This window comes from Bombina bombina, chromosome 1 (genome assembly GCF_027579735.1).
Source record: "Bombina bombina isolate aBomBom1 chromosome 1, aBomBom1.pri, whole genome shotgun sequence".
NCBI classification, from domain to species: Eukaryota; Metazoa; Chordata; class Amphibia; order Anura; family Bombinatoridae; genus Bombina; species Bombina bombina.
Window position 1 is genome coordinate 434,098,284 of NC_069499.1, and position 24,577 is coordinate 434,122,860.

Below are 24,577 nucleotides of genomic sequence, written 5' to 3' on the forward strand. Positions count from 1 at the left end.
AACAGGAACAAAGAGGTGATGAAGAGAATGGTCCAAAACCAAACATTGACTTAGGAGCTGGTAAAACATTGCCATTTATATATGGGGACATACCTCCAGGAATGGTGTCAAAGGCCTTGGAAGATCTTGATCCATATTATGCCAATAAGAAAGTAAGTAAGAAAATATATGTCATAATATTAAGGTTATGTGGACACCCCTACCAATTATTGATTTTATGTGTTTTAGAAACATCCATTGCTAACAGGTGCATAAATTCCAGCAAATAGCCATAAAATCTCCATAGACTAACATTGGCAGTGAAACTCCCCCACAAAAGGGCATCCCAATAGACATGTATCCTTGGTACAGTTAAAATAGGGTCATACATTCTACATTGTGTACGCACACATTAAAGTGCTTTGCCCACCTACTAAACATTTAGAAGCTGTTAATCTCTGGCATGCAGTCCCCCAGTATGTCTCTCATAGCTAGTCCAAGGCTCAAAACACTGCACTCCTCTACTTACATAACATCCACCACTCACAGAGTCTTTATATGACAGGTAAATGAAAATAGTGTGTGCAGATGCATATTATTTCTGTGAATAAAGGTGTTGTGCTGCTTAAAGAGATATGAAACCACTGCGACTTTTCTGGGAAGGCTTTCCACAAGACTTTGAAATGTACCTGTGGAAATTTCTGCCTATTCAGCCAAAAGATCATTTGTGATGTCACGCACTGATGCTGGACATTCCAGTTCATCCCAAAGGTGTTCAATCGGTTTATGTTAGATTTCTGTGCAGCCCACTTGAGTTCATCCACACAAAACTCAACAAACCATGTTTTAATGGACCTAACTTTGTTTATTGGGGCACAGTCAAGCAAGATTTCCGCAAAGTTGGAAGCACTCAGTTGTCTAAAAAGTGTTTGTAGTCTGTAGCATTAAGATGACCCTTCAAAGGAACTAAGGGGCCTAGCCAAAACTGTAAAACACAATCTCAGACCATTATCTCTCCTCCACCAAGATTTACTGTAGGTATTATGCATTCCAGTAGGTAGTGTTTTCGTGGCATCTGCCACACCCATATTCTTCCATCAGAATGGTAGATATTGAAGTATGATTAATTACTTGAAAATGTAAAATGTATGGGTAGCTCACTTTTGAATTGTATATGTAAATATATATAATATTGGACAGGTGCTACCTAGAAAAATGTATATAAAAACCAGCAAAGAGAAAGTAGATACTTCACAATAAGAAGTTTCTAAAAGTCTAGGAACAAACAGCACAACTGCACATAAATGAAAAAAAGGAGAAAAACAATGTGCCAAAGATACAAAACACACTTTAATGTACTAAAAAATCACCCACATACAAGGGATCCCTTAGTATCACATACATGAAACCGGCTTTTGAATAGTCTAGTGCACCAAGGAGAAAAATACAATGAAATCAACTAACCCAATTTGCAAATGTTATTCACAAATGGCCACAAAGCCAGGTGAACCAGGCATCATCCCCACACTGAAATATGAAACAAGCATGCAAGCATGGAAAGGATGTATATACGCGTATCAACAGTATTAACCACCGTTGAAGCATACTCCAACAAACCCAGTCAACAAGCTTTACCTGTGTCTTTTACGCGAATGCTCCTCCTAACTTCACTGCTACATAAACGTGCTGCCTTCCGGAATGACCCTGTGCATGGGGGGATCCCATGTAGTAGACAAGCTGCTAAGCACGACGAGTCGCTCGTTTCACTCCTTCGTATATTGCAGCATGGAGTTTCTTCCGGATGCTGACGTCATATAGGAAACTATGCCTTTTTATTGGATACATACGTCATACAGTCATATCCTTATTGGTCAATTAATTTTGCTTTTATGTTAGTCCTTGCAAATACTTTTGCCAGCTTCAATTGATGTTAAGTGTTTAATAGCAATTTATTCACAACAATTGAAAATATATTTGATGAGGCATTGTTATATTACCTAGATGGCAAATCTTATCATAAATATTAACTATATAAATACATCGGTTAAACACACACACACACAAACCAACCACTGGATGCTACTAATATAATTTAAGAATTTTATAATACTCTTATATTTGTCTTTAGTGTATGCATATACATCATATTCAATTTAGCATGATAAAGTGCTCCAGAACTTCAATAAAAAAATATTAATCTATATATATAGAATAAATTCAGACAAATGAGATTCCAAAAAATGGAGTAGCAAATAGAAGGGGAAAATGGAAAATGTAACATAAAGAGATTAACCCAAAAAGGATGCAAATTCCAATTTTTCATTTAGACCCTTTGGAGACAGTTTATCTAGTTTATATATCCATCTAGTCTCCTTCTGCAATAAGATTTTGTCAATGTCACCCCCTCGTGTACTTAATTTGACTGACTCTATTCCAATAAAATGGAGATCATCCGTTTTTGATTTGTGGAATTGGGCAAAATGTCTAGCTACCGGGCTGTCAATGTTAAAATCTTTTATATCATCCCTATGTTCTGTGATTCTAGAACGAAATTCCCACAGAAATATTTACAGGAACAATATAATATATACAGTATATATAACTCCCTTAGGGGAACAGTTTATAAAGGACTTAATCCTATACCCCAGTATTAATACTGAATGTTTTAGCTGTCTGCATGAATTGGCAGTAAACACATACCTAGATTACGAGTTTTGTCGGTAAAGCCGTTTGGGCTCACCGCTCACCTACAAACAACGCTGGTATTACAGGTTATTTTCAACCTGGCGTTAGCCTCTAAAAAGTGAGCAGAGAGCAAAATTTAGCTCCACATCTCACCTCAATACCAGCGCTGCTTACAGTAGCGGTGAGCTGGCTAAACGTGCTCGTGCATGATTTCCCCATAGGAATCAATGGGGCAGAACCGACTGAAAAAAAACTAACACCTGCTAAAAGGAAGCGTTCAGCTCCTAAAGCAGCCTTATTGATTCCTATGGGGAAAATAAATTTATGTTTACACCTAACACCCTAACATGAACCCCGAGTCTAAACACCCCTAATCTTACACTTATTAGCCCCTAATCTGCTGCCCCCGACATCGCAGACACCTACATTATATTATTAACCCCTAATCTGCTGTTCCGGACACCACAGCCACCTACATTATACTTATGAACCCCTAATCTGCTGCCCCCAACATTGCCGAACCCTACATTATATTTATTAACCCCTAATCTGCCACCCCCAATGTCGCCGCCACCTAACTACACTTATTAACCCCTAATCTGCCGCCCCCAACGTCGCCGCCACTATATTAAATATATTAACCCCTAAACCTAAGTCTAACACCCCCCTAACTTAAATATAATTTTAAATAATCTAAATAAAATAACTACAATTAAATAAATTATTCCTATTTAAAACTAAATACTTACCTATAAAATAAACTGTAAGATAGCTACAATATAACTAATAGTTACATTGTATCTATCTTAGGGTTTATTTTTATTTTACAGGCAACTTTGTATTTATTTTAACTAGGTAGAATAGTTATTAAATAGTTATTAACTATTTAATAACTACCTAGATAAAATAAGTACAAATTTACCTGTAAAATAAACCCTAACCTAAGTTACAATTACACCTAACACTACACTATAATTAAATTAATTACCTAAACTAATTACAATTAATTACAATGAAATTAAATAAACTAAAGTACGAAAAAAACAAACACTAAATTACAGAAAATAATTACAAGAATTTTAAACTAATTACACCTACCCTAATCCCCCTAATAAAATAAAAAAGCCCCCCAAAATAATAAAAATCCCTACCCTATACTAAATTACAAATAGCCCCAAATAGCCCCGACGAATGACGGTTCCTTTAAATGACGTCATCCAAGATGGCGTCCCTTGAATTCCTATTGGCTGATAGGATTCTATCAGCCAATCGGAATTAAGGTAGGAAAAATCCTATTGGCTGATGCAACCAGCCAATAGGATTGAGCTCGCATTCTATTGGCTGTTCCAATCAGCCAATAGAATGCGAGCTCAATTCTATTGGCTAATCGCATCAGCCAATAGGATTTTTCCTACCTTAATTCCGATTGGCTGATAGAATCCTATCAGCCAATCGAAATTCAAGGGACGCCATCTTTGATGACGTCATTTAAAGGAACTGTCATTCGTCGGGTAGTCGTCGGTCTGGATGGATGCTCCGCATCGGCTGGCTTCAAGATGGTCCCGCTCTGCTGCGGATGGATGAAGATAGAAGATGCCGTATGGATGAAGACTTCTGCCGGTCTGGATGTCCTCTTCTGCCCGGATCGGATGAAGACTTCTGGCCGTCTGGAGGATCACTTGTGCTCAGCTTCAAGAGGTTAGTGTTAGGTTTTATTAAGGGGGGATTGGGTGGGTTTTAGAGTAGGGTTGGGTGTGTGGGTGGTGGGTTTTAATGTTGGGGGGGTATTGTATTTTTTTTTTACAGGTAAAAGAGCTGATTACTTTAGGGCAATGCCCTGCAAAAGGCCCTTTTAAGGGCTATTTGTAATTTAGTATAGGGTAGGGATTTTTATTATTTTGGGGGGCTTTTTTATTTTATTAGGGGAATTAGAGTAGGTGTAATTAGTTTAAAATTCTTGTAATTATTTTATTATTTTCTGTAATTTAGTGTTTTTTTCCGGACTTTAGTTTATTTAATTTAATTGTAATTAATTGTAGTTAGTTTAGGTAATTAATTTAATTATAGTGTAGTGTTAGGTGTAATTGTAACTTAGATGAGGGTTTATTTTACAGGTAAATTTGTACTTATTTTAGCTAGGTAATTATTAAATAGTTAATAACTATTTAATAACTATTCTACCTTGTTAAAATAAATACAAACTTGCCTGTAAAATAAACCCTAAGATAGATACAATGTAACTATCAGTTATATTGTAGCTATCTTAGGGTTTATTTTATAGTTAAGTATTTAGTTTTAAATAGGAATAATTTATTTAATTGTAGTAATTTTATTTTGTTTTATTTAAATTATATTTAAGTTAGGGGGTTGTTAGGGTTAGGGTTTAGGGGTTAATACATTTAATATAGTGTTGGCAATGTTGTGGGTGGCAGATTAGGGTTTAATAAATGTAGGTAGGTGTCAGCGATGTTAGGGACAGTAGATTAGGGGTTAATAAAAATTGAACTAGTGTTTGTGAGGCGGGAGTGCGTCGGATTAGGTATTAATATATTTATTTAAGTGGCAGGCAATGTCCGGTCGGCAGATTAGGGGTTAAAAACCTTATTTAAGTATTTGCGATGTGGGGGGGTCTCGGTTTAGGGGTTAATAGGTAGTTTATGGGTGTAAGTGTACTTTTTAGCACTTTAGTTAAGAGTTTTATGTTACGGCGTTAGCCCATAAAACTCTTTACTACTGACTTTTAAATGCGGTAGGAGTCTTGACAGGAGAGGGTGTACCGCTCACTTTTTCTCACTCATAATACCGGCGTTAGGAAAATCCCATAGAAATGATAGGATACACAATTGACGTAAGGGGATTTGCGGTATGCTCGAGTCGCGGGGAAAAAGTGAGCGGTACACCTGTACCTGCAGGACTCGTAATACCAGCGGGCGTTAAAAAGCAGCATTGGGACCTCTCAACGCTGCTTTTTAAGTCTAACGCAAGACTCGTAATCTAGGTGACAGTGACCACAGGGGGAGCTACCAGTTATTTTTTGAGCATTAAGTTCTAACCAATTACATGTAGGAACTTTTGCAAATTCACATCTTACAAGAAGATCTTTAAGATTATTAGGTCTCCTTGCCGTCATGAGTGGGTAGTCTCCCACATGTTCATGGAGGTTGAGGTCATTAGAAAGCAAATGCCAATTATTATTTAAGATAGTTTTAACATTGCTCCAGTGGGCATTATACTGTACTTAGTGATGAATCTAATTTTTGTCCCCTCACTATCCTTTCTTTTAGTTTGGTACAGAATATATTTTCTTTGTTGTTAAGATGCTCTACAAAGGGCTCTTTTAACACGTCTTTTAGAATAGCCTCTCTCATGGAAACGAGTCGCAATGTATTTTGCTTGTTTATTGAATACTGAGTCCTCAGAGCAAATCCTGCGCAAAGACAAAAATTGCCCAAAGGGTATTACCTTCTTCAAATTTTCAGGATGGTGACTTGATCCCAAAAGGAGGCTATTAGTTGCAGTGGGCTTATGAAAAACTTCAGTTTCAATGTTCCCTTCTTTTTTTACTGATCTTAGGATCAAGAAAATTAATTAGACTGTAATCATGATTATATGTTAGAAAAATGTTAAAGTCATTACAATTTAAAAGGAAAACGAAATGAAAAAAATCATCCTCTGTACCCTCCCAGAGGAGCAAGATGTCATCAACATATCTTATCCAGAGGGCTACATGCACCTCAATTAAATCAGCATGTTCACCAAAAACCACTTGGTTTTCCCATCCACCTAAGTGTAAGTATGCATATGTTGGGGCACATGTAGCCCCCATCACTGTTCCTTGTTGTTGTTTAAAGCATTTACCATCAAATATAAAGATATTGTTTCTGAGTACAAATTTTAATAATTGGACTACAAATTGGGTATGTTTCCTATAACCTAAACCTCTAGTATTTAAGAAGTTTTCACATGTTGTAAGTCCAACGGAGTGGGGGATAGAAGAGTACAGGGACTCAACGTCCAAAGAGACTAAAATAGTCTTTTTGGTAACATTGATCCCATCAAACTTCTTAATCACATCTGTAGAATCTTGCACAAATATGCGTAGTTTGTTTACAAATGGCTGCAAAAATTTGTTAACATAGTTTCTAATTCCTTCAGTAGGACCCCCTATCCCTGAAATGATGGGGCGTCCTGGTGGATCCAGTAGAAAACAGGTATTTTTGGTTTATGATTATATAGAAAATTAAATTCTATTCCAGTAATTAGATAATCCCTACGTGCATCATTTAGCATAAATAGTAACTCATTATGAGATTTGTGAAAATCTTCAAAGGAAGATTTAGTGTATTGAGTAGTATCAAGTAATTGTCGCATTGCTTCTTTAATATAATACTCTTGATTAATAATAACTACATTGCCTCCTTTATCGGCCGGTTTTATGACCAATTCTTTATGACTCATAAGTTCTTCAAGGGCCTGATGCTCTTTTTTGGTGAGGTTATCATTTACTATCCCTGTAGTATGTATCTGTGCCAATTCATGTGATACATTTTGTTCAAAAATGGAAATATTAGGAATGGAGGAAAAAGAGGGCATGTATGTCGATTTTTCTTTAAATCTGTTTTGGAAGAATATCAGTGATCTCATCATAAGTATAATGCCCACTCGAGCAAGGTTAAAACTATCTTAATTAATAATTGGCATTTGCTTTCTAATGACCTCAATCTCCATGAACATGTGGGAGACTACCCACTCATGACGGTAAGGCGACCTAACCTAATAATCGTAAAGATCTTCTTGTAAGAAGTGAATTTGCAAAAGTTCCTACATGTAATTGGTTAGAACTTAATGCTCAAAAAATAACTGGTAGTCCCCTTGTAGTCACTGTGTTTGCTGCCAATTCATGCAGAGATCTAAAACATTCAGTACTAATACTGGGACCACATATAGGATTAAGTCCTTTATAAACTGTTCCACTAAGGGAGTTATATATCTATTATATTGTTCTTGTAAATTTTTCTATGTGGGAAAAACCTTTAGAGAATTTTGTTCTAGAATCACAGAACATAGGGATGATATAAAAGATTTTAACATTGACAGTCCGGTAGCTAGACATTTTGCCCAATTCCACAAATCAAAAACTGATGATCTCCATTTTATTGGAATAGAGTCAGTCAAATTAAGTACACGAGGGGGTGACATTGACAAAATCTTATTGTAGAAGGAGACAAGATGGATTAATAAATAAGATACACTGTCTCCAAAGGGTCCAAATGAAAAAATGGAATTTGCATCCTTTTTGGGTTAATCTCGGAGGAGCGAAGAAAGAAGATTGAAGATGCCACTTTGCTTGAAGACATCGCCGGATGGAAGAAGACTTCTCTGCCGCTTGCTTGAAGACATCGCCCGGATGGAAGAAGACTTCTTTGCCGCTTGATTGAAGACATCGCCGGATGGAAGAAGACTTCTCTGCTGCTTGATTGAAGACATCGCCCGGATGGGATGAAGAGTTCTGCCCGGCTGGGTGAAGACAAGGTAGGGAGATCTTCAGGGGGGTAGTGTTAGGTTTTTTTAAGGGGGGTTTGGGTGGGTTTAGAATAGGGGTATGTGGGTGGTGGGTTGTAATTTTGGGGGGTGGTATTGTGTGTTTTTTTACAGGCAAAAGAGCTGTTTTCTTTGGGGCATGCCCCGCAAAAGGCCCTTTTAAGGGCTGGTAAGGTAAAAGAGCTGTTAACTTTTTTAATTTAGAATAGGGTAGGGATTTTTTATTTTATTTTGGGGGGCTTTATTATTTTATTAGGGGGCTTAGAATAGGTGTAATTAGCTTAAAAATCTTGTAATCTTTTTTTATTTTTTGTAATTTAGTGTTTGTTTTTTTTGTAATTTAGTTTAGTTTATTTAATTGTATTTTAGTTTAGATATTTGTAGTTTATTTAATTTATTGATAGTGTAGGTGTATTTGTAACTTAGGTTAGGATTTATTTTACAGGTAAATTGGTAATTATTTTAACTAGGTAGCTATTAAATAGTTATTAACTATTTAATAGCTATTGTACCTAGGTAAAATAAATACCAAGTTATCTGTAAAATAAATATAAACTCTAAAATAGCTACAATGTAATTATTAATTACATTGTAGCTATCTTAGGGTTTATTTTATAGGTAAGTATTTAGATTTAAATAGGAATATTTTAATTAACAATATTAATATTAATTAGATTTATTTTAATAAGAATTTAGTTAGGGATGTTAGAGTTAGATAGGGTTATTATACTTAATATATATATATAATATAATAACGATATTAACTATATTAACTCTAATATAATTAGGGTTAATATAGTTAATATATATAATATAATAACTATAATAACTATATTAACCCTAATATAATTAGGGTTAATATAGTTAATATAGCTGGCGGCGGTGTAGGGGGATTAGATTAGGGGTTAATGTGTTTAATATAGGCGGCGGCGGTGTAGGGGGATTAAATTAGGGGTTAATATTTTTAAAATAGATGGTGGCGGGATAGGAGCTCACTTTAGGGGGTAGGTAAGGTGGATGGTGGCGGTGTAAGGGGCTTACTTTAGGGGGTAGGTAAGGTAGATGGCGGCGGGGTAGGGGATCACTTTAGGGGGTAGGTAAAGTAGATGGCGGCGGGGTAGGGGCTCACTTTAGGGGGTAGGTAAGGTAAATGGCGGCGGTGTAAGGGGCTCATTTTAGGGGGTAGGTAAGGTAGATGGCGGCGGGGTAGGGGCTCACATTAAGGGGTTATAGATTTAATATAGCTGGCGGCAGTGTAAGGGGCTCACATTATGGGGTAGTTAATGTAGGTGGGGGCGGGGTAGGAGCTCACATTAGGGGGTAGTTAATGTAGGTGGCGGCGGGGTAGGAGCTCACATTAGGGGGTAATATAGATAATGTAGGTGGTGGCGGGGTCCGGGAGTGGCGGTTTAGGGGTTAATAACTTTATTAGGTGGCGGCGGGGTCCGGGAGCGGCGGTTTAGGGGTTAATACATTTTTTATTGTTATGATAGTGAGGGGGGATAGCGGATAGAGGGTTAGACGTGTCGGGCTATGTTTGGGAGGCGTGTTAGACAGTATGGGAGATTTAATAACTTTAGTTAGGTTTTGAAGGCGCCGGCAGTTTCTAAAGTGCCATAAGTCACTGGCGACTCCAGAAATTTGTACTTACGCAGATTTCTGGACATCGCTGGTTTATCAGACTTACGGCACTTTAGCCTCTGACGGCGCCGTATATGGGATAGCTCGAGTTGCGAGCTGAAAATACGGGCGGCGGGGGTTCCCTCGCTTGCGCCGCAAACCACGATCTTTATCGGATCGCGGCCCTAGAAACTTCTTATTGTGAAATATCTACTTTCTCTTTGCTGGTTTTTATATGATTAATTACTCTAGAGAACATGTTTCCACTGCTCCAGAATCAAGTGTCACAGTGCTTTACACCACTCCAACAAAAGATTTGCATTGCTTATGTTGATGTAAATCTAGTGTACAGCTGTTCAGTGTTGGAAATCCATTTCATGAAGCTCCCAACGCACAGTTCTTTGCTTCTAGAGACAGTGTGGAACTCTGTAGTGAGCGATGCACCAGATGATAGGCAATTTTAATGCACTACCTACTTCTGCACTTGGCGGCCGCCTTATGAGTTACTTTGAGGATGGGCTGTTGCTGATCATAGAAGCTTCCACTTCACTAAGTGCACTTACTGTTGACTGGGGCAGATCTAGTAGGGAACACATTTCAAAAACTGATTTGGGGTAAAGATGGCATCATATGACAGAGCCAAGTTGAAATTTCTGAACTCTTGATTATTAACCATTGTTTTTTCCTCTGTGCTGTTTATCACCAGACAAGCATACAATTGGGTCACATTTGACCCCATTGCTGTCCCTGTTTTTTGCAAGTAAATTGTGCCATTAAAAATAAAATAATTTTGTGTCAAACTAGGTTGTAAAAAATCCTTCAAAAATCCAATCTGTTGTTTATTGTGCCTTCCTCAAGTGTACAGTCAATATTAAATACAATCCATCCCCACATCATGGGGGATGACCGTATACAGACTGGCAACATCCCATATGGGAAGTATAATATTGTCTACCAAATTGAATAGCTTTAATGTTCTCCCCAAAAATATCACTGGTATAGTTAACGTAAGATTTACCCATTTTTACCATTGGGGCAAACACTTTGTCCAAAGATTTTGCAGCATTACTCATGATGGACTTTATGCCTGCCACTATAGGGCCGCCAGGTGGCTTAATAGGGTCCTTATGAATTTTGGAGTAATATAAAATGCTGGAATAATAGGGTGCTTTGCATACAAATACTCTATAATAACCTAATCTTGTACAGCATTATCCAATTGTAATTTACATTGTGCCTGAATTATACCAGTGAGGACATATCAATTTTATAATTAAAAGTATCCATAATTATAACAGCCACCCTTGTCACCACATTTTATAGTAAAAGACTTATCATTTTGTAAACTTTGTAAAGCCTCAATTTCACATACAGACATATTATTTCAAACATTGCTGTTATTATCGTTATTAGTAAACTCTTTAAATTGTTGTTCTACCACCTCAATGGATGTTTCCAAAACTTCATTGGTACATGGAGGACAAAACTTGCTTTTACCGTGTAGATCAAATGCAACAGTGTCACATATATTATCAGGTTCAATTTCATTAGTATCAGTGTAGAGTCACCAAACTTTTGTTTATTGCCAAAAATACTTTTAATCTCAATAGTCTAAATGAGCAAGATCTAATTCTAGTGCAACACTGTTGTAGCATTTAGTGGGGCAGAAAGACAATCCCTTATTTAGTACTTTCATCTTAAGTTCTCGAGTTTACAAGTTAATTACATTTACCTTAATTTTCACTACTGTGATCTTGTGTTTATAGTTCCTCCTGCCATGGTCTCTCCACATCTTCTCACATGACCGCATTGTCCACTGCCAAAAAAGGAGTGGGGCCGGCAGTTTGTGACATCACCAAGGAGTGATATAAACTGGTGGAGGACCCCGTGTCAGAATCAAACCCTTGTTAATTATGTGTCAGATTTCTCTTCACATGGGTATTACCACAGTGGTAATACCTGTGGTAAAAGAATGGTTAAAGCCTTCCCAGAAAAGTTGCAGTGGTTTCAAAAGGTTTCAAACATTTCGGACCTAAGGACTGAGGTCCAAAGCTTTGTTCCATTTGTGCACCTTGGTGTCTCAATAAATTCTGCATTATCTTATTCTTTTGAAGTGGTGAGTGCTGCTGTCTGGACTTGTGTACTCCATATTAACTCCCAGAATTTTGGGATGGGATGTCCAACAAGCTCATATACTGTAGGTGTGATGGTCAGGTGTCCATATACTTTTGGCCATATAGTGTGTGTATATATATATACAGTATATATTAATATATGCTTCTAGGAGCATGAGGTAATGTTCGAGATGCACCAAAATAATAAACAAAGGCTGCACTCTCATGTATAGAAGATGAATAAAATTATTTTTGACAAACAGCACATTTAATGAGTCAAGCTAAACTAATCCTATTCCTTACCAATGGGAGGGGTTACAGCACAACCCTCTCTTTCAGAGTTATATAAAATGAGTGGGCCATAATTAAAAATACTCAAATGATAACAGAATATAAATGTGCACAATTATAAGAGCAACATTTTATCAGCATGTAATAAAACATTTTATTATAATAGAATTTTAAATTAGGGGTTTTAAGTCAAACTTTTTATTTATCCCCTCTAGGATACTTAGTATCTAATTTAAAAATCCACTTGGCTTCCTTATAAAGCAGATCCCTCTGTCTAGCCTGATCTAATATCATAAACTTGATTGGTTTACTTGTTTGCGAATCTGATGAAAGTGTGCTGGCACGAGTAGATGTTTAAGTTTAGGGTTTCTAAAATTGGATTTATGTTGTCCAATATGGTATCTGAACCTCTAAGTGGTTTAGCTTATATATAAAAGCCCACATGAGCATTTAAGGGCATAGACCACATAACTAGAATTACATGTATAATAATCCATCATTGTGACCAGTATACAGATGGGAAATTTCCCCACCTTTAATTATACTGTGGCAATGGGCACATTCTAAACAGGGGAATGCATCATCTTTGGGTTTACCAAAAATATGGTGTTTCATTTTTTTTAGTGGGAAATTCTGCTTAACCATTTTTTTACCACAGGTATTACCATTGCGGTAATACCCATGTGAAGAGAAATCTGACACATAATTATAAAGGGTCTGATTCTGACACGGGGTCCTCCACCAGTTGAAATCACTAATTGGTAATGTCACAAACTGCCAACCCCACCCCTTTTTTGGCAGTGGACAATTGGGGTCATGCGAGAAGATCTGGAGAGACCATGGCAGGAGGAATTATAAACACAAGATCACGGTAGAGAAAATAAAGGTAAATGGAATTAACTTGTCGACTTGAGAACTTAAAATGAAAGTACTAAATAAGGGATTATCCTTCTGCCCCACTAAATGCCACAACAGTTTTGCACTAGAATTAGATCTTGCTCATTTAGACTATTGAGATTAAAAGTATTTTTTGGCAATAAACAAAAGTTTGGTGACTCTACACTGATACTAATGAAATTGAACCTGATAATATATGTGACACTGTTGCATTTGATCTAAACGGTTAAAGCAAGTTTTTTACTCCATGTACCAATGAAAATAATGACAGCAATGTTTGCAATAATATGTCTGTATGTGAAATTGAGGCTTTACAAAGTTTAGAAGATGATCTCTTTTACTATAAAATGTGGCGACAAGCGTGGGGCTGTTATAATTATGGATACTTTTGATTATAAAATTGATGCATTACGCCTTATACTGTATATACATGTATATATGAAAAGCAGCTATATGTCCCTACTGGTATGATTCAGGCACAATTAAAATTACAATTAGATAATGCAGTAGCACCATATTATTCCAGCATTTTATATTACTCCAAAATTCATAAGGACCCCATTAAGCCACCTGGCAGCCCTATAGTAGCAGGCATAAAGTCTGTCATGAGTAATGCTACAAAATCTTTGGACAAAGTGTTTGCCCCATTGGTAAAAATAGGTAAATCATATGTTAACTATACCAGTGTTTTTTTTGGAGAAAATTAAAGCTATTGAGAATTTGGTAGACAATATTATACTTCCCATATGGGATGTTGCCAGTCTGTATAAGGTCATCCCCCATGATGTGGGGATGGATTGTATTTAATATTGAGTGCACACTTGAGGAAAGCACAATAAACAACAGATTAGATTTATGAAGGATTTGTTACAACATAGTTTGACACAAAATTATTTTATTTTTAATGGATTGTTTTACTTGCAAAAAAACAGGGAAAGCGATGGGGTCAAAAGTGACCCAATTGTATGCTTGTCTGGTGATAAACAGCACAAAGGAAAAATAGTCTATAAACATCCCTATTTTGAGAAATACTGTATAGCATGGCATTGCTATAATGACAATCTGTTTATTCTGTGGAAGGGTACCCCTGACCTAGTAACACAATTAAATATTGTGAAGTCTGTATGTTTTTTTAAAATGTACTTCTTAATGTGATACATTGTATGACATTCCTTGATACCCTTGTTTAAAGGGAAGGATGATGCCTTAAAACTGATTTATATATTAAATCTACAGATCAGAATACATTATTCCATTATGAGTATTTTAATCTGTTCTCAAAATTCAGTTTAAGAATAGAAAGGATAGTGTCAGATCCCATTAGTAAAGAAAAAATAATGAATTAAATTTTTTTTTACATTTACATATTAGATCTGAGGAGAGGTGAGAATAGATGTAACTTTGTTACTACGTGCAATACATTGAGCACTAAGATATACAACATTTTGAAAAGAAATTGTTATATTTTGAGGGAGTCAAGGAGTTTACACAATTACCTAGTTCTGCTTGCCACAGAAGTAATACATGTGGAAAAAGGATGGTTAAAGCAGAAGTTCCCTCTCAAAAAAAACCGAATACCATTTTTTGTAAACTCAGATGGCAGATTCCCCTGTTTAGGATGTTACTATTGCCACAGTATAATTAAAGATGGGGACATTTCCCATACTTACACTGGTCACAAATATAAAATTAGGGGTTATTGTACATATAATTCTAGTTATGTGGTTTATGCCCTTAAATGCCCATGTGGGATTTTATATGTAGGCAGGACCACTCAGAGGGTCAGAGACTGTATTGGACAACATACATCATATTAGAAACTTAAACATCTACCAGTGCCAGCACACCTTCATCAGATGGGCTATTAAGATTCATGATATTAGATCAGTCTAAGAAAAAATCTAGAGGGGGTAATAGTCACTCTACTCATAATCTAGGCTATTGTAAGCTTTTTTAGGATAAGCACTTTTAGATCTAGCTCACAAAGATTCCTTGTTTTGATATAATGAACACCCTGAAAAGCACTGTAGACTATGATGGACTATAAATAAAGTGATAATAATAGTAATAATTGAAGGGCTGTTATCATAAATTATGTATTACAGTTTAGGAATGAACATATATTAAATTAAAATATGAAGGAAATGAATAAATGTATATTGGATAAATATTGCATACTTTATGTTTCCTGTCTCTTTTTTTTCCAGACTTTCATAGTATTGAATAAAGGGAAGACAATCTTTCGCTTCAGCGCCACACCTGCATTGTACATTTTAACCCCTTTCAACCCTGTGCGAAAAGTGGCTATAAAGATTTTGGTACACTCATATCCTTTTCAAATAAAATATGAAATGAGACATGAAATAGGGTGTGTTTTAAAATTTTCTGGATATTTAGATATATCATTAGGATAGGATTCCTATAACTTTGTCAACCCATGCTATATGGTTTCATGTTTAAAGTATATTTTATTGAAATTAGTACAATAAACATTCCCTATACAGCATTTACAAGCTTATCATTGACATTTTTAAATATTAAACCAAGTTTGTTCTTACTGGTAAATCACTTTTGTTAAACCTTAGACATATTCATGTCAGTTCAGATATGTGTCGACATCTCCCCATATCAGATGTTGCCAGTTCATAGTAAAGTGAAAGGTAATCAGGAGGACATAGGGCCACAACAAGTATAACATTGAGTAATACATGCACACAAACCAGGATGTAGTGTCATTCAGTGGAAGCTTAATAAAATGAAAAGAAGCACTCTAACTCTCCATCTATAACATTCTAAACTCAGTCATAGTCATCCATAAAGATCAGTTAATTAAGGTTTTACAAAAGAGCAGTTAGCTGAGCATATAAGGGATATTTCTCCAAATCCACTGCCAGCCAGAATGTCCCAACACACACATTTACTGTAGTACAGCTTCCCTCACTGCTCAAGTTTCTGTGGAGTGAGAAACAAAGTGATGTGCATATTTTAAAGTATGGAGATGGAGTGGACACAGATGCAATAACATTATTGGCTAGTAAGTATGCCAATTACTGGAGGGTACTATGCAGCTCAGCAGTGCTTTCTATCCACTTTTTGTGTACGACTTTGGCCAAGCACAGTGAATAAGCACATTTTTTTTCAGAATAAGCGGTCTCTCCATGGTCCATTGGTTCGATTATAAATTAGTTTTATTGAAAAAAAAAGAGATTACTTAAGAAACAAAAACATAAGATAAAGAAAACAATAAAATCAATAAATATACTGAACATATTATATAAAAAAGAAAGACATGAAAAGAAGAAAAAAAAAACATTTGAACTATTTTCAAAGATTAAATGCCAATCATAATATTATATAGTTGAAATAAAAAAAATGAGAAGAGAAAAAAAAAACATTAGTAAGTATCTTGGCCCTCCCTGGATATTTTCACCCAAAATATAGTCATTTCTATATCTTGGCCCATATCCCTGGGTAATACCTACCAGTGAGAACCCCTCCCCGAAGGGGCGTGGAAAGAACTGCCCACTCCCTCAGTTACCTATATAAAGTATATATACAGTATCATACCCTGCTACTAGTTCTGTCCAGCCTTGCAGGTGGATAGAGCTGGGAGACCCTCTCCATATTTTTGTACACATTTTTGTTTCAGTGTGTGGGCATTACCTGACTTCCCTAAGGTTATACTTACCCTTTTTATTGCACAGCAAAGTTCTTTGTCCTGGGGGCACTGTGGTCCTGTGCAGGCATTTGACACTTCACCCGAAGCTGTCTTGGGGAGGCCGCCATCTTAACTGTGAGGTCATCAGGACGCAACATCACAGGGGCTGCATTTGAGGGCTGTTCCGGTGGTGTGCGTGCGCCAATCTATAGAGCCTTGGTGTCAGCCTACTGGTGCATTTGTCTGCTGCTTTGCTTAAGCAGTAGGAACTCCATGAAGAATTTTATGCTCAGCTAAACTACAAATATGTAAGCCGGTTATAGCTGGTATTTGGGAGAGCGTTTAAGTTGAATTTTAGCATTAACATTTTCTGCATTCACTGCCCAGGATCTCTCTGACAAGAAGACAAGGTATGCTGCGTTTATTTTTTTTATATTAAGTGTGTTACATATAGTTGTTTTATATATATATATAGGCTTGTTGTTTTGAAGCACTATGCTACCGCCTAAGCCCACCTGTTCCCTTTGGAAATCCTTGCTGGCAGGATAAGAAGTTATGTAAACTTGTTTTGGGCAAATTTATGGTGGAAGTTGCTTGGGTTTTGAAATGTATTAGCTTATATGCTGGCTTGTTTTCTTTTTTATAATAAAGCCTCAGCCAAAGTTACGCATGTTCCCTGTGTTTAAACTTCTGATTGCAAATACGTTATGTTAAAATCTGCATTAGAAATAACATGTTGACAAATATAAGGTATGCAGATTATATCTTGCTTGAACTTGAATCTGATTGGCTGATTCAATCAGCCAATCAGATTTTTCCTACCTTAATTCCGATTGGCTGATAGAATCCTATCAGCCAATCGGAATTCAAGGGACGCCATCTTGAATGACGTCCCTTAAAGGAACCTTCATTCGTTGTTAGTCCGTCGGTGAAGAAGGATGGCTCCGCGTCGACTGCTTGAAGATGGTCCCGCTCCGCGCCGGATGGAAGAAGATAGAAGATGCCGCCTGGATGAAGATGTCTGCCGGTCCGGATGTCCTCTTCTGCCCAGATAGGATGAAAACTTTGGACCCTCTGGAGGAGCTCTTCTTGCTGGATAGGATGAAGACTTCGGACCCTCTTCTGGACGGATCGGTGATACCCGGCGTGGTGAAGACAAGGTAGGGAGAACTTCAGGGGCTTAGTGTTAGGTTTATTTAAGGGGGGGTTTGGGTTAGATTAGGGGTATGTGGGTGGTGGGTTGTAATGTTGGGGGGGGTATTGTATGTTTTTTTTTAAAGGCAAAAGAGCAGAATTCTTTGGGGCATGCCCCGCAAAAGGCCCTTTTAAGGGCTGGTAAGGTAAAAGAGCTTTACAATTTTTATTTTAGAATAGGGTAGGGCATTTTTTTATTTTTTAGGGGGCTTAGAGTAGGTGTAATTAGTTTAAAATTCTTGTAATCTTTTTTTATTTTTTGTAATTTAGTGGGTTTTTTTTTTTTTAATTTAGTGTTTGTTTGTTTTTTCTAATTTAGTTTAGTTGATATAATTGTAGATAATTGTAGATAGTTTATTAAATTTATTTATTGATAATTGGTAATTATTTTAACTAGGTAACTATTAAATAGTTCTTAACTAATAGCTATTGTACCTGGTTAAAATAAATACAAATTTGCCTGTAAAATAAATATTAATCCTAAAATAGCTACAATATAATTATTATTTATATTGTAGCTATATTAGGGTTTATTTTACAGGTAAGTATTTAGCTTTAAATAGGAATAATTTATTTAATAAGATTTATTTTATTTTGTTAGATTTAAATTATATTTAATTTAGGGGGGTGTTAGGGTTAGGGTTAAACTTAGCTTTAGGGGTTAATACATTTATTAGAGTAGCAACGAGGTCCGGTCAGCAGATTAGGGGTTAATAATTGTAGGTAGGTAGCGGTGACGTTGGGGGGGGGGCAGATTAGGGGTTAATAAATATTATGCAGGGGTCGGCGATGTTAGGGGCAGCAGATTAGGGGTACATAGGGATAATGTAGGTGGCGGCGGTGTGCGGTCGGCAGATTAGGGGTTAAAAAAATTTAATAGAGTGGCGGCGATGTGGGGGGGCCTCGGTTTAGGGGTACATAGGTAGTTTATGGGTGTTAGTGTACTTTAGAGCACAGTAGTTAAGAGCTTTATGAACCGGCGTTAGCCCAGAAAGCTCTTAACTCCTGGCTTTTCTCTGCGGCTGGAGTCTTGTCGTTAGATTTCTAACGCTCACTTCAGCCAAGACTCTAAATACCGGCATTAGAAAGATCCCATTGAAAAGATAGGATATGCAGTTGGCGTAGGGGGATCTGCAGTATGGAAAAGTCGCGGCTGGAAAGTGAGCGTTAGACCCTTTCATTACTGACTCTAAATACCAGTGGGTGGTAAAAACCAGCGTTAGGACTCCCTAACGCTGGTTTGGACGGCTAACGCAGAACTCTAAATCTAGGCGTTAGTTTCTCTGCATCTATCACTCTGTTCAGGTGCTGCAGCTTTTCTTTGGCTTCATTTTTACACCCATGCTCCTTTTAAATCTCCTGTTTTTAATTAGCTAGGGAGCATTTAGAAGACACACCCTGGTTGATATTCTCTCTTTTTGCATTTGATCAAAGGTCTGAGACCCTGTTTGCTTTTCGATGTTTTAAGACTTTTTGAAGCCAATTTAACAAATGTCTGTCGGACCTGATCCAACAGTACGGATCAGGTCCGACAGACATCGTTGAATGCGGAGAGCAATACGCTCTCCACATTCAGCATTGCACCAGCAGCTCACAAGAGCTGCTGGTGCAATGCCGCCCCCCTGCAGACTCGCGGCCAATCAGCCGCCAGCAGGGAGGTGTCAATCAACCCGATCGTACTCGATCGGGTTGAATTGTGGCGATTCCTGTCCGCCTCATCAGAGCAGGCGGACAGGGTTATGGAGCAGCGGTCTTTAGACCGCTGCTTCATAACTTGTGTTTCTGACGAGTTTTAAGACTCGCCAGAAATACGTGCCATCAAGCTCCGTTCGGAGCGTGATAGATAGGCCCCTTTATATTATTTCATTAACCTTTATAAGTACAAGATATTTTCATTTTCTTCTTTTTTGTTCTGTATTTTAATTATCAGACTTTGTTTAAAAAACTGTTCAGCCTCCTGTTGCATTTACTACCAGTCACCAAGAATACAAGTTGTGCGCCAAACCGGGTGCGTAAATAACAAAAAAAAATTAGCACTCTCCATAACGCTGCCATTACAAGTTACTGAAAAACCTTCTTTTGTTGTACGATATGGTGCGATAATCTCCATACCGCACAAAACCCAAGGCCTGACTTAAAAATCACACTCTCCATAACGCTGCCATTACAAGTTACTGAAAAACCTTCTTTTGTTGTGCGATATGGTGCGATAATCTCCATACCGCACAAAACCCAAGGCCTGACTTAATGTACTCGTGCACATTTTCCCACATAGACATCAATGATGAGAAAGTGTTATAAAAAAAATAACACCTTCGATTGCGGAATGGTGATTGCAATAACACATTCCCCATTGATGTCTATGGGGAAAAGAAAGTTATGTAAAAACCTAACACCCTAACATAAACCCCTAGTCTAAATACCCCATATCCGCCGCCCCTGACATCGCCGACACAAAATAAAGTTATTAACCCCTAAACCACCCCCCGCATCGCTAACACCTAAATAAACCTATTAACCCCTAAACCGCCGCCCCCCAAAAGTCACCGACAGGAAATAAACTTATTAACCCCTAAACCGCCAGCCCCCACATCGCTACTACTTTAATAAAACTAAATAAACACTACTATAATAAAACTATAAACCCCTAAACCGCCGACCCCCACATTGCTACTACTATAATAAAACTAAATAAACACTACTATAATAAAACTATTAACCCCTAAACTGCTGCCCCCCAACATCGCCGACACTAAATAAACCTATTAACCCCTACACCGCTGGCCCCCACATCGCTACTACTATAATAAAAGATTAACCCCTAAACCACCATCCCCCAACATCGTCAACACTAAATAAACCTATTAAACCCTAAAACACTGGCCCCCCACATCGCTACTACTATAATAAAACTATTAACCCCTAAACCGCCGCCCCCCACATAGCTACTACTATAATAAAACTATTAACTCCTAAACCGCCGGTCCACCACATTGCTACTACTATAATAAAAGTATTAACCCCTAAACCGCCGCCCCCCCCCACATCGCTACTACCACAATAAAACTATTAACCCTTAAACCGCCGGCCCCCCAAATCACAAAACACAAAATTAAACTATTAACCCCTAAACCTAACTATCCCCTTTACTTTAAATTAAATTTACAATATAACTATCTTAAAATAAATAAAACCTTACCTGTGAAATAAAAAAAACTAAGATTAAACTATAAATAAACCTAACATAACTATCTTAATAAAATAAAATAAACAAAAAATAAAAAACCTAAATTACAAAATTAAAAAAAACTAATACGATTTTTTTTTTATATAACATTACAAAAAAAAAAAAAACCTAAAATTATGAAATTATCCAAAATAATAAAATGTAAACCTAATCTAATAGCCCTATAAAAACAAAACAAAAAACAAAAAAGCCACCCAAAAGGGCCTTTTGTAGGGCATTGCCCTAAGTTAAACAGCTCTTTTACATAATAAAATTACAACCTAAGTCTAAAAAAAAAACCTGTCTAAAAAAAACCTAAGCTACCCATTGCCCCTAAAGGGGCATTTGTATGGGCATTGCCCTTAAAAAGGATAATCAGCTCTTTTGTGCCCAATAAAATAAAAAAGCCCTAATCATCTAAAAAAAAAACACCCAAAAAATAAAAAACCTAACAATAACCCCAGAAAATCTACTCATAGTTCCTGAAGTCCGGACATCCATCTTCATCCAGGCAGCGAGAAGTCCTCATCCAGACGGCAACATCTTCCTCCATTGCGGGGTCATCGTCTATCTTCATCCTGGTGGCGCAGAGCTGTGGCGGCACGGAGCTGACCAGGACTTGCAGCGAAGACGACATCCAGGATAGATCATGCGATCACCACAACACACTGAAGCTTGAATGCAAGGTACTCCTTTTATATAGGGGCACCGTTGCATTCCTATTGGCTGAAAAATTCAAATCAGCCAATAGGATGAGAGCTGCTTAAATTGTATTGGCTGATATGAAAAATGTTGTCGTCGCCGCCGGTCCTGGTCAGCTCCGCTCCAACGGGATGAAGATAGAAGGTGACCCCGCAATGGAGGAAGATATCGCCGCCTGGATGAAGACTTCTTGCCGTCTGGATGAAGATGGATGTCTGGACTTCAGGAACTGTGAGTAGATTTCTGGGGTTAGTGTTAGGTCTTTTCATTTTTTAGATAGGGCTTTTTTTTATTTTAATGGGCACAAAAGCAATTGATTATTTTTCATAATTTTAGTGTTTTTTGTAATGTTTGATAATTTTTCATTTTCGTAATTTAGTTTTATTTTTTTTGTAATTTTATTTATTTATTTTTTGTTGTGTTAGGACTTTTTAATATTGTATTTTAGTTTTTTTTTCTTTTTAATTTATTTAATTTTTTAAAAATAGTAATGTTAGGTTAATTTAAAGTTTAATCTTATTTTTTTTTTAATTTCACCGGTAAGTTTTTATTTTTTTTAAGGTACTTATATTGTAATTTTAATTTAAAGTTGGGGGTTTAGGTTTAGGGGTTAATAGTTTTAGTTTAGTATTATCAATGTGGGGGGCTGGCGGTTTAGGGATTAATAGATTTATGTTAGTAGTAGGGATGTGGGGGGCAGGCTTTTTAGGGGTTAATAGTTTTTTTTATAGTAGTAGCAATGTGGGGGCCCGCGGTTTGGGGGTTAATAGGTTTATTTAGTGTTGGCGATGTAGGGGGTTGGCAGTTTAGGGGTTAATATGTTTTTTTAGTGCAAGCTATGTGGGTGGGTGGGTGCGCGCGGATTAGGGTTAATAAATTTAATATAGTATTTGTGATGCGGGGGTGGCGGTTTAGGGGTTAATAGTTTTTTATAGTAGTAGCAATGTGGGGGCCCGTGGTTTGGGGGTTAATTGGTTTATTTAGTGTTGGCGATGTAGGGGGTTGGTGGTTTAGGGGTTAATATGTTTATTTAGTGCTAGCTATGTGGGTGGGTGGGTGCGCTCGGATTAGGGGTTAATACGTTTAATTTAGTATTTGTGATGTGGGGGTGGCGCTTTAGGGGATAATAGTGTAGTTTATGGGTGTTAGTGTACTTTGCAACATTTTATTTATGAGTTTTGTGAAACATTTTTGTTTCGCAAAATCCATAACTACTGGTCTCAGATAGCGGAATGAATGGTGGTGGTATAAGCTATAATGCTAGCGTAATAGACGGACCGCACAACCTGTAATAGAGGCGCAATGAAAATCTTGCTCTCAAAAGCCATTTCTTGAGTGCAGAATAGAGAGTTGTGTAAAGGCTAAAATGCTAGCGGTATAGCTGTACTGCCGCTATTTGTAATACAGGAAACCTGCATATTCCGTGCGCAATTGCCAATTTTTTAGCAGTATAGCCGTACCACAAAACTTGTAATTTTGCTGTATGTTTCTAAAGTTAACAATCTTTTTGCCTTTTCTTGAAGATCTTAAGAAGACAAACACTTTATTTTGACAGTTATCTACTAGTTATTTTTTACTTTAATGCTGAATTTATGGTTTCCACAGATCTAGTAAGTAGAGCCTTATGGCTCAGGTATTTTAAATCTGATTATGTCTCAGAAGAAAACTTATAGGGTTCAAAATAAGGAATGTATCAATTCTATAAATAAATGTGGTTCTAATGTTGGTAATACCACTGAAAATTCTTTATTTTACAAAACTAGTGTTTTTACTGTATTTTGTGATTTTAAGATAATTTTTTATGAGTAAATTTTAAGGGTAATAGCCTGGTTTTTGGTCCGATAAAGAGTAAACCTGTTTCCTATTGTAATTTAAGGTACAGAGCATTCTCTCCTAGAAACATTTTTAATTGATGTAATTAACAGACCTGTTTTCACCCAAGCTTGGGCGAAGTGTTCGTATTGTGCATTACAGTTTATTTGGCTGCTGTGTCCTGATTGGTGCAGTCTTGTTACTGCTATTTATTTCTTTTCTGTTCAGTTTTCTTTGCTGCTGTTTGGAATCAGTAAAGATTTGATGCAAAATATTTGCCTCTTGTATTTAATAAAATCAAGATTATTTTGTCACCAAGGTTATAATAATCTGAATTGTAACTTTAAATCCTGCCTATGTATTCAGGCAGGGGTTTCACTTAAATACGTTTCTTTCTCTTTATGATTTACAATCCCTATTTACTTGTTCAGATGCCTTAAGGTGTTCTCTAGTTCGGGGACATTTGAATTAGATTTTCTTACTTTGGTAATCTCCACTCCCTAAATAATTTCTGAAGTTTGAGGTTGAATTTCAGTTGATAAGAAAGCTTTTGAGCAAGTTGGAGGATATGCCTTTTCCAATATTATAGTTTGTCTACTTTAGAGACATCTGGTTCTTTCCCCTCTGAATCCCTCTTTTTCGGTTGTACAAAGAGGGGGCTCTTTTTTAGTGGATTCAGAATTTTTAAATCTGTCTATAAGTCTACGCCTGTTAGTGCCAGTTTGGCTTCTACTGCTATGGAGAAACAAGAAGTCAGTTAGTCCTCAAAGAGATCCCTCCATGTTAGTGTGGGCTCAACTGTCAGCCATATACATTTCAGGTTCTATGAATTTAGAGGCTGACTTCCTGTGCAGTAAG

The 24,577-nt window shown here is 36.9% G+C and overlaps 1 protein-coding gene across 1 annotated transcript in view; it reads left to right on the plus strand.

Moving 5' to 3' along the window:
• LOC128658283 (sodium channel protein type 2 subunit alpha-like) overlaps positions 1-24,577 on the plus strand; it is a 380,151-nt gene that overhangs the window by 112 nt on the left and 355,462 nt on the right. Inside the window, exons 1-2 of the mRNA XM_053712819.1 lie at positions 1-152; positions 15,335-15,453. The exon at positions 1-152 is cut by the window's left edge and continues 112 nt beyond it. Of these exons, the coding sequence (XP_053568794.1) occupies positions 1-152; positions 15,335-15,453 (271 nt within the window). The remainder of the gene's footprint in view (positions 153-15,334; positions 15,454-24,577) is intronic.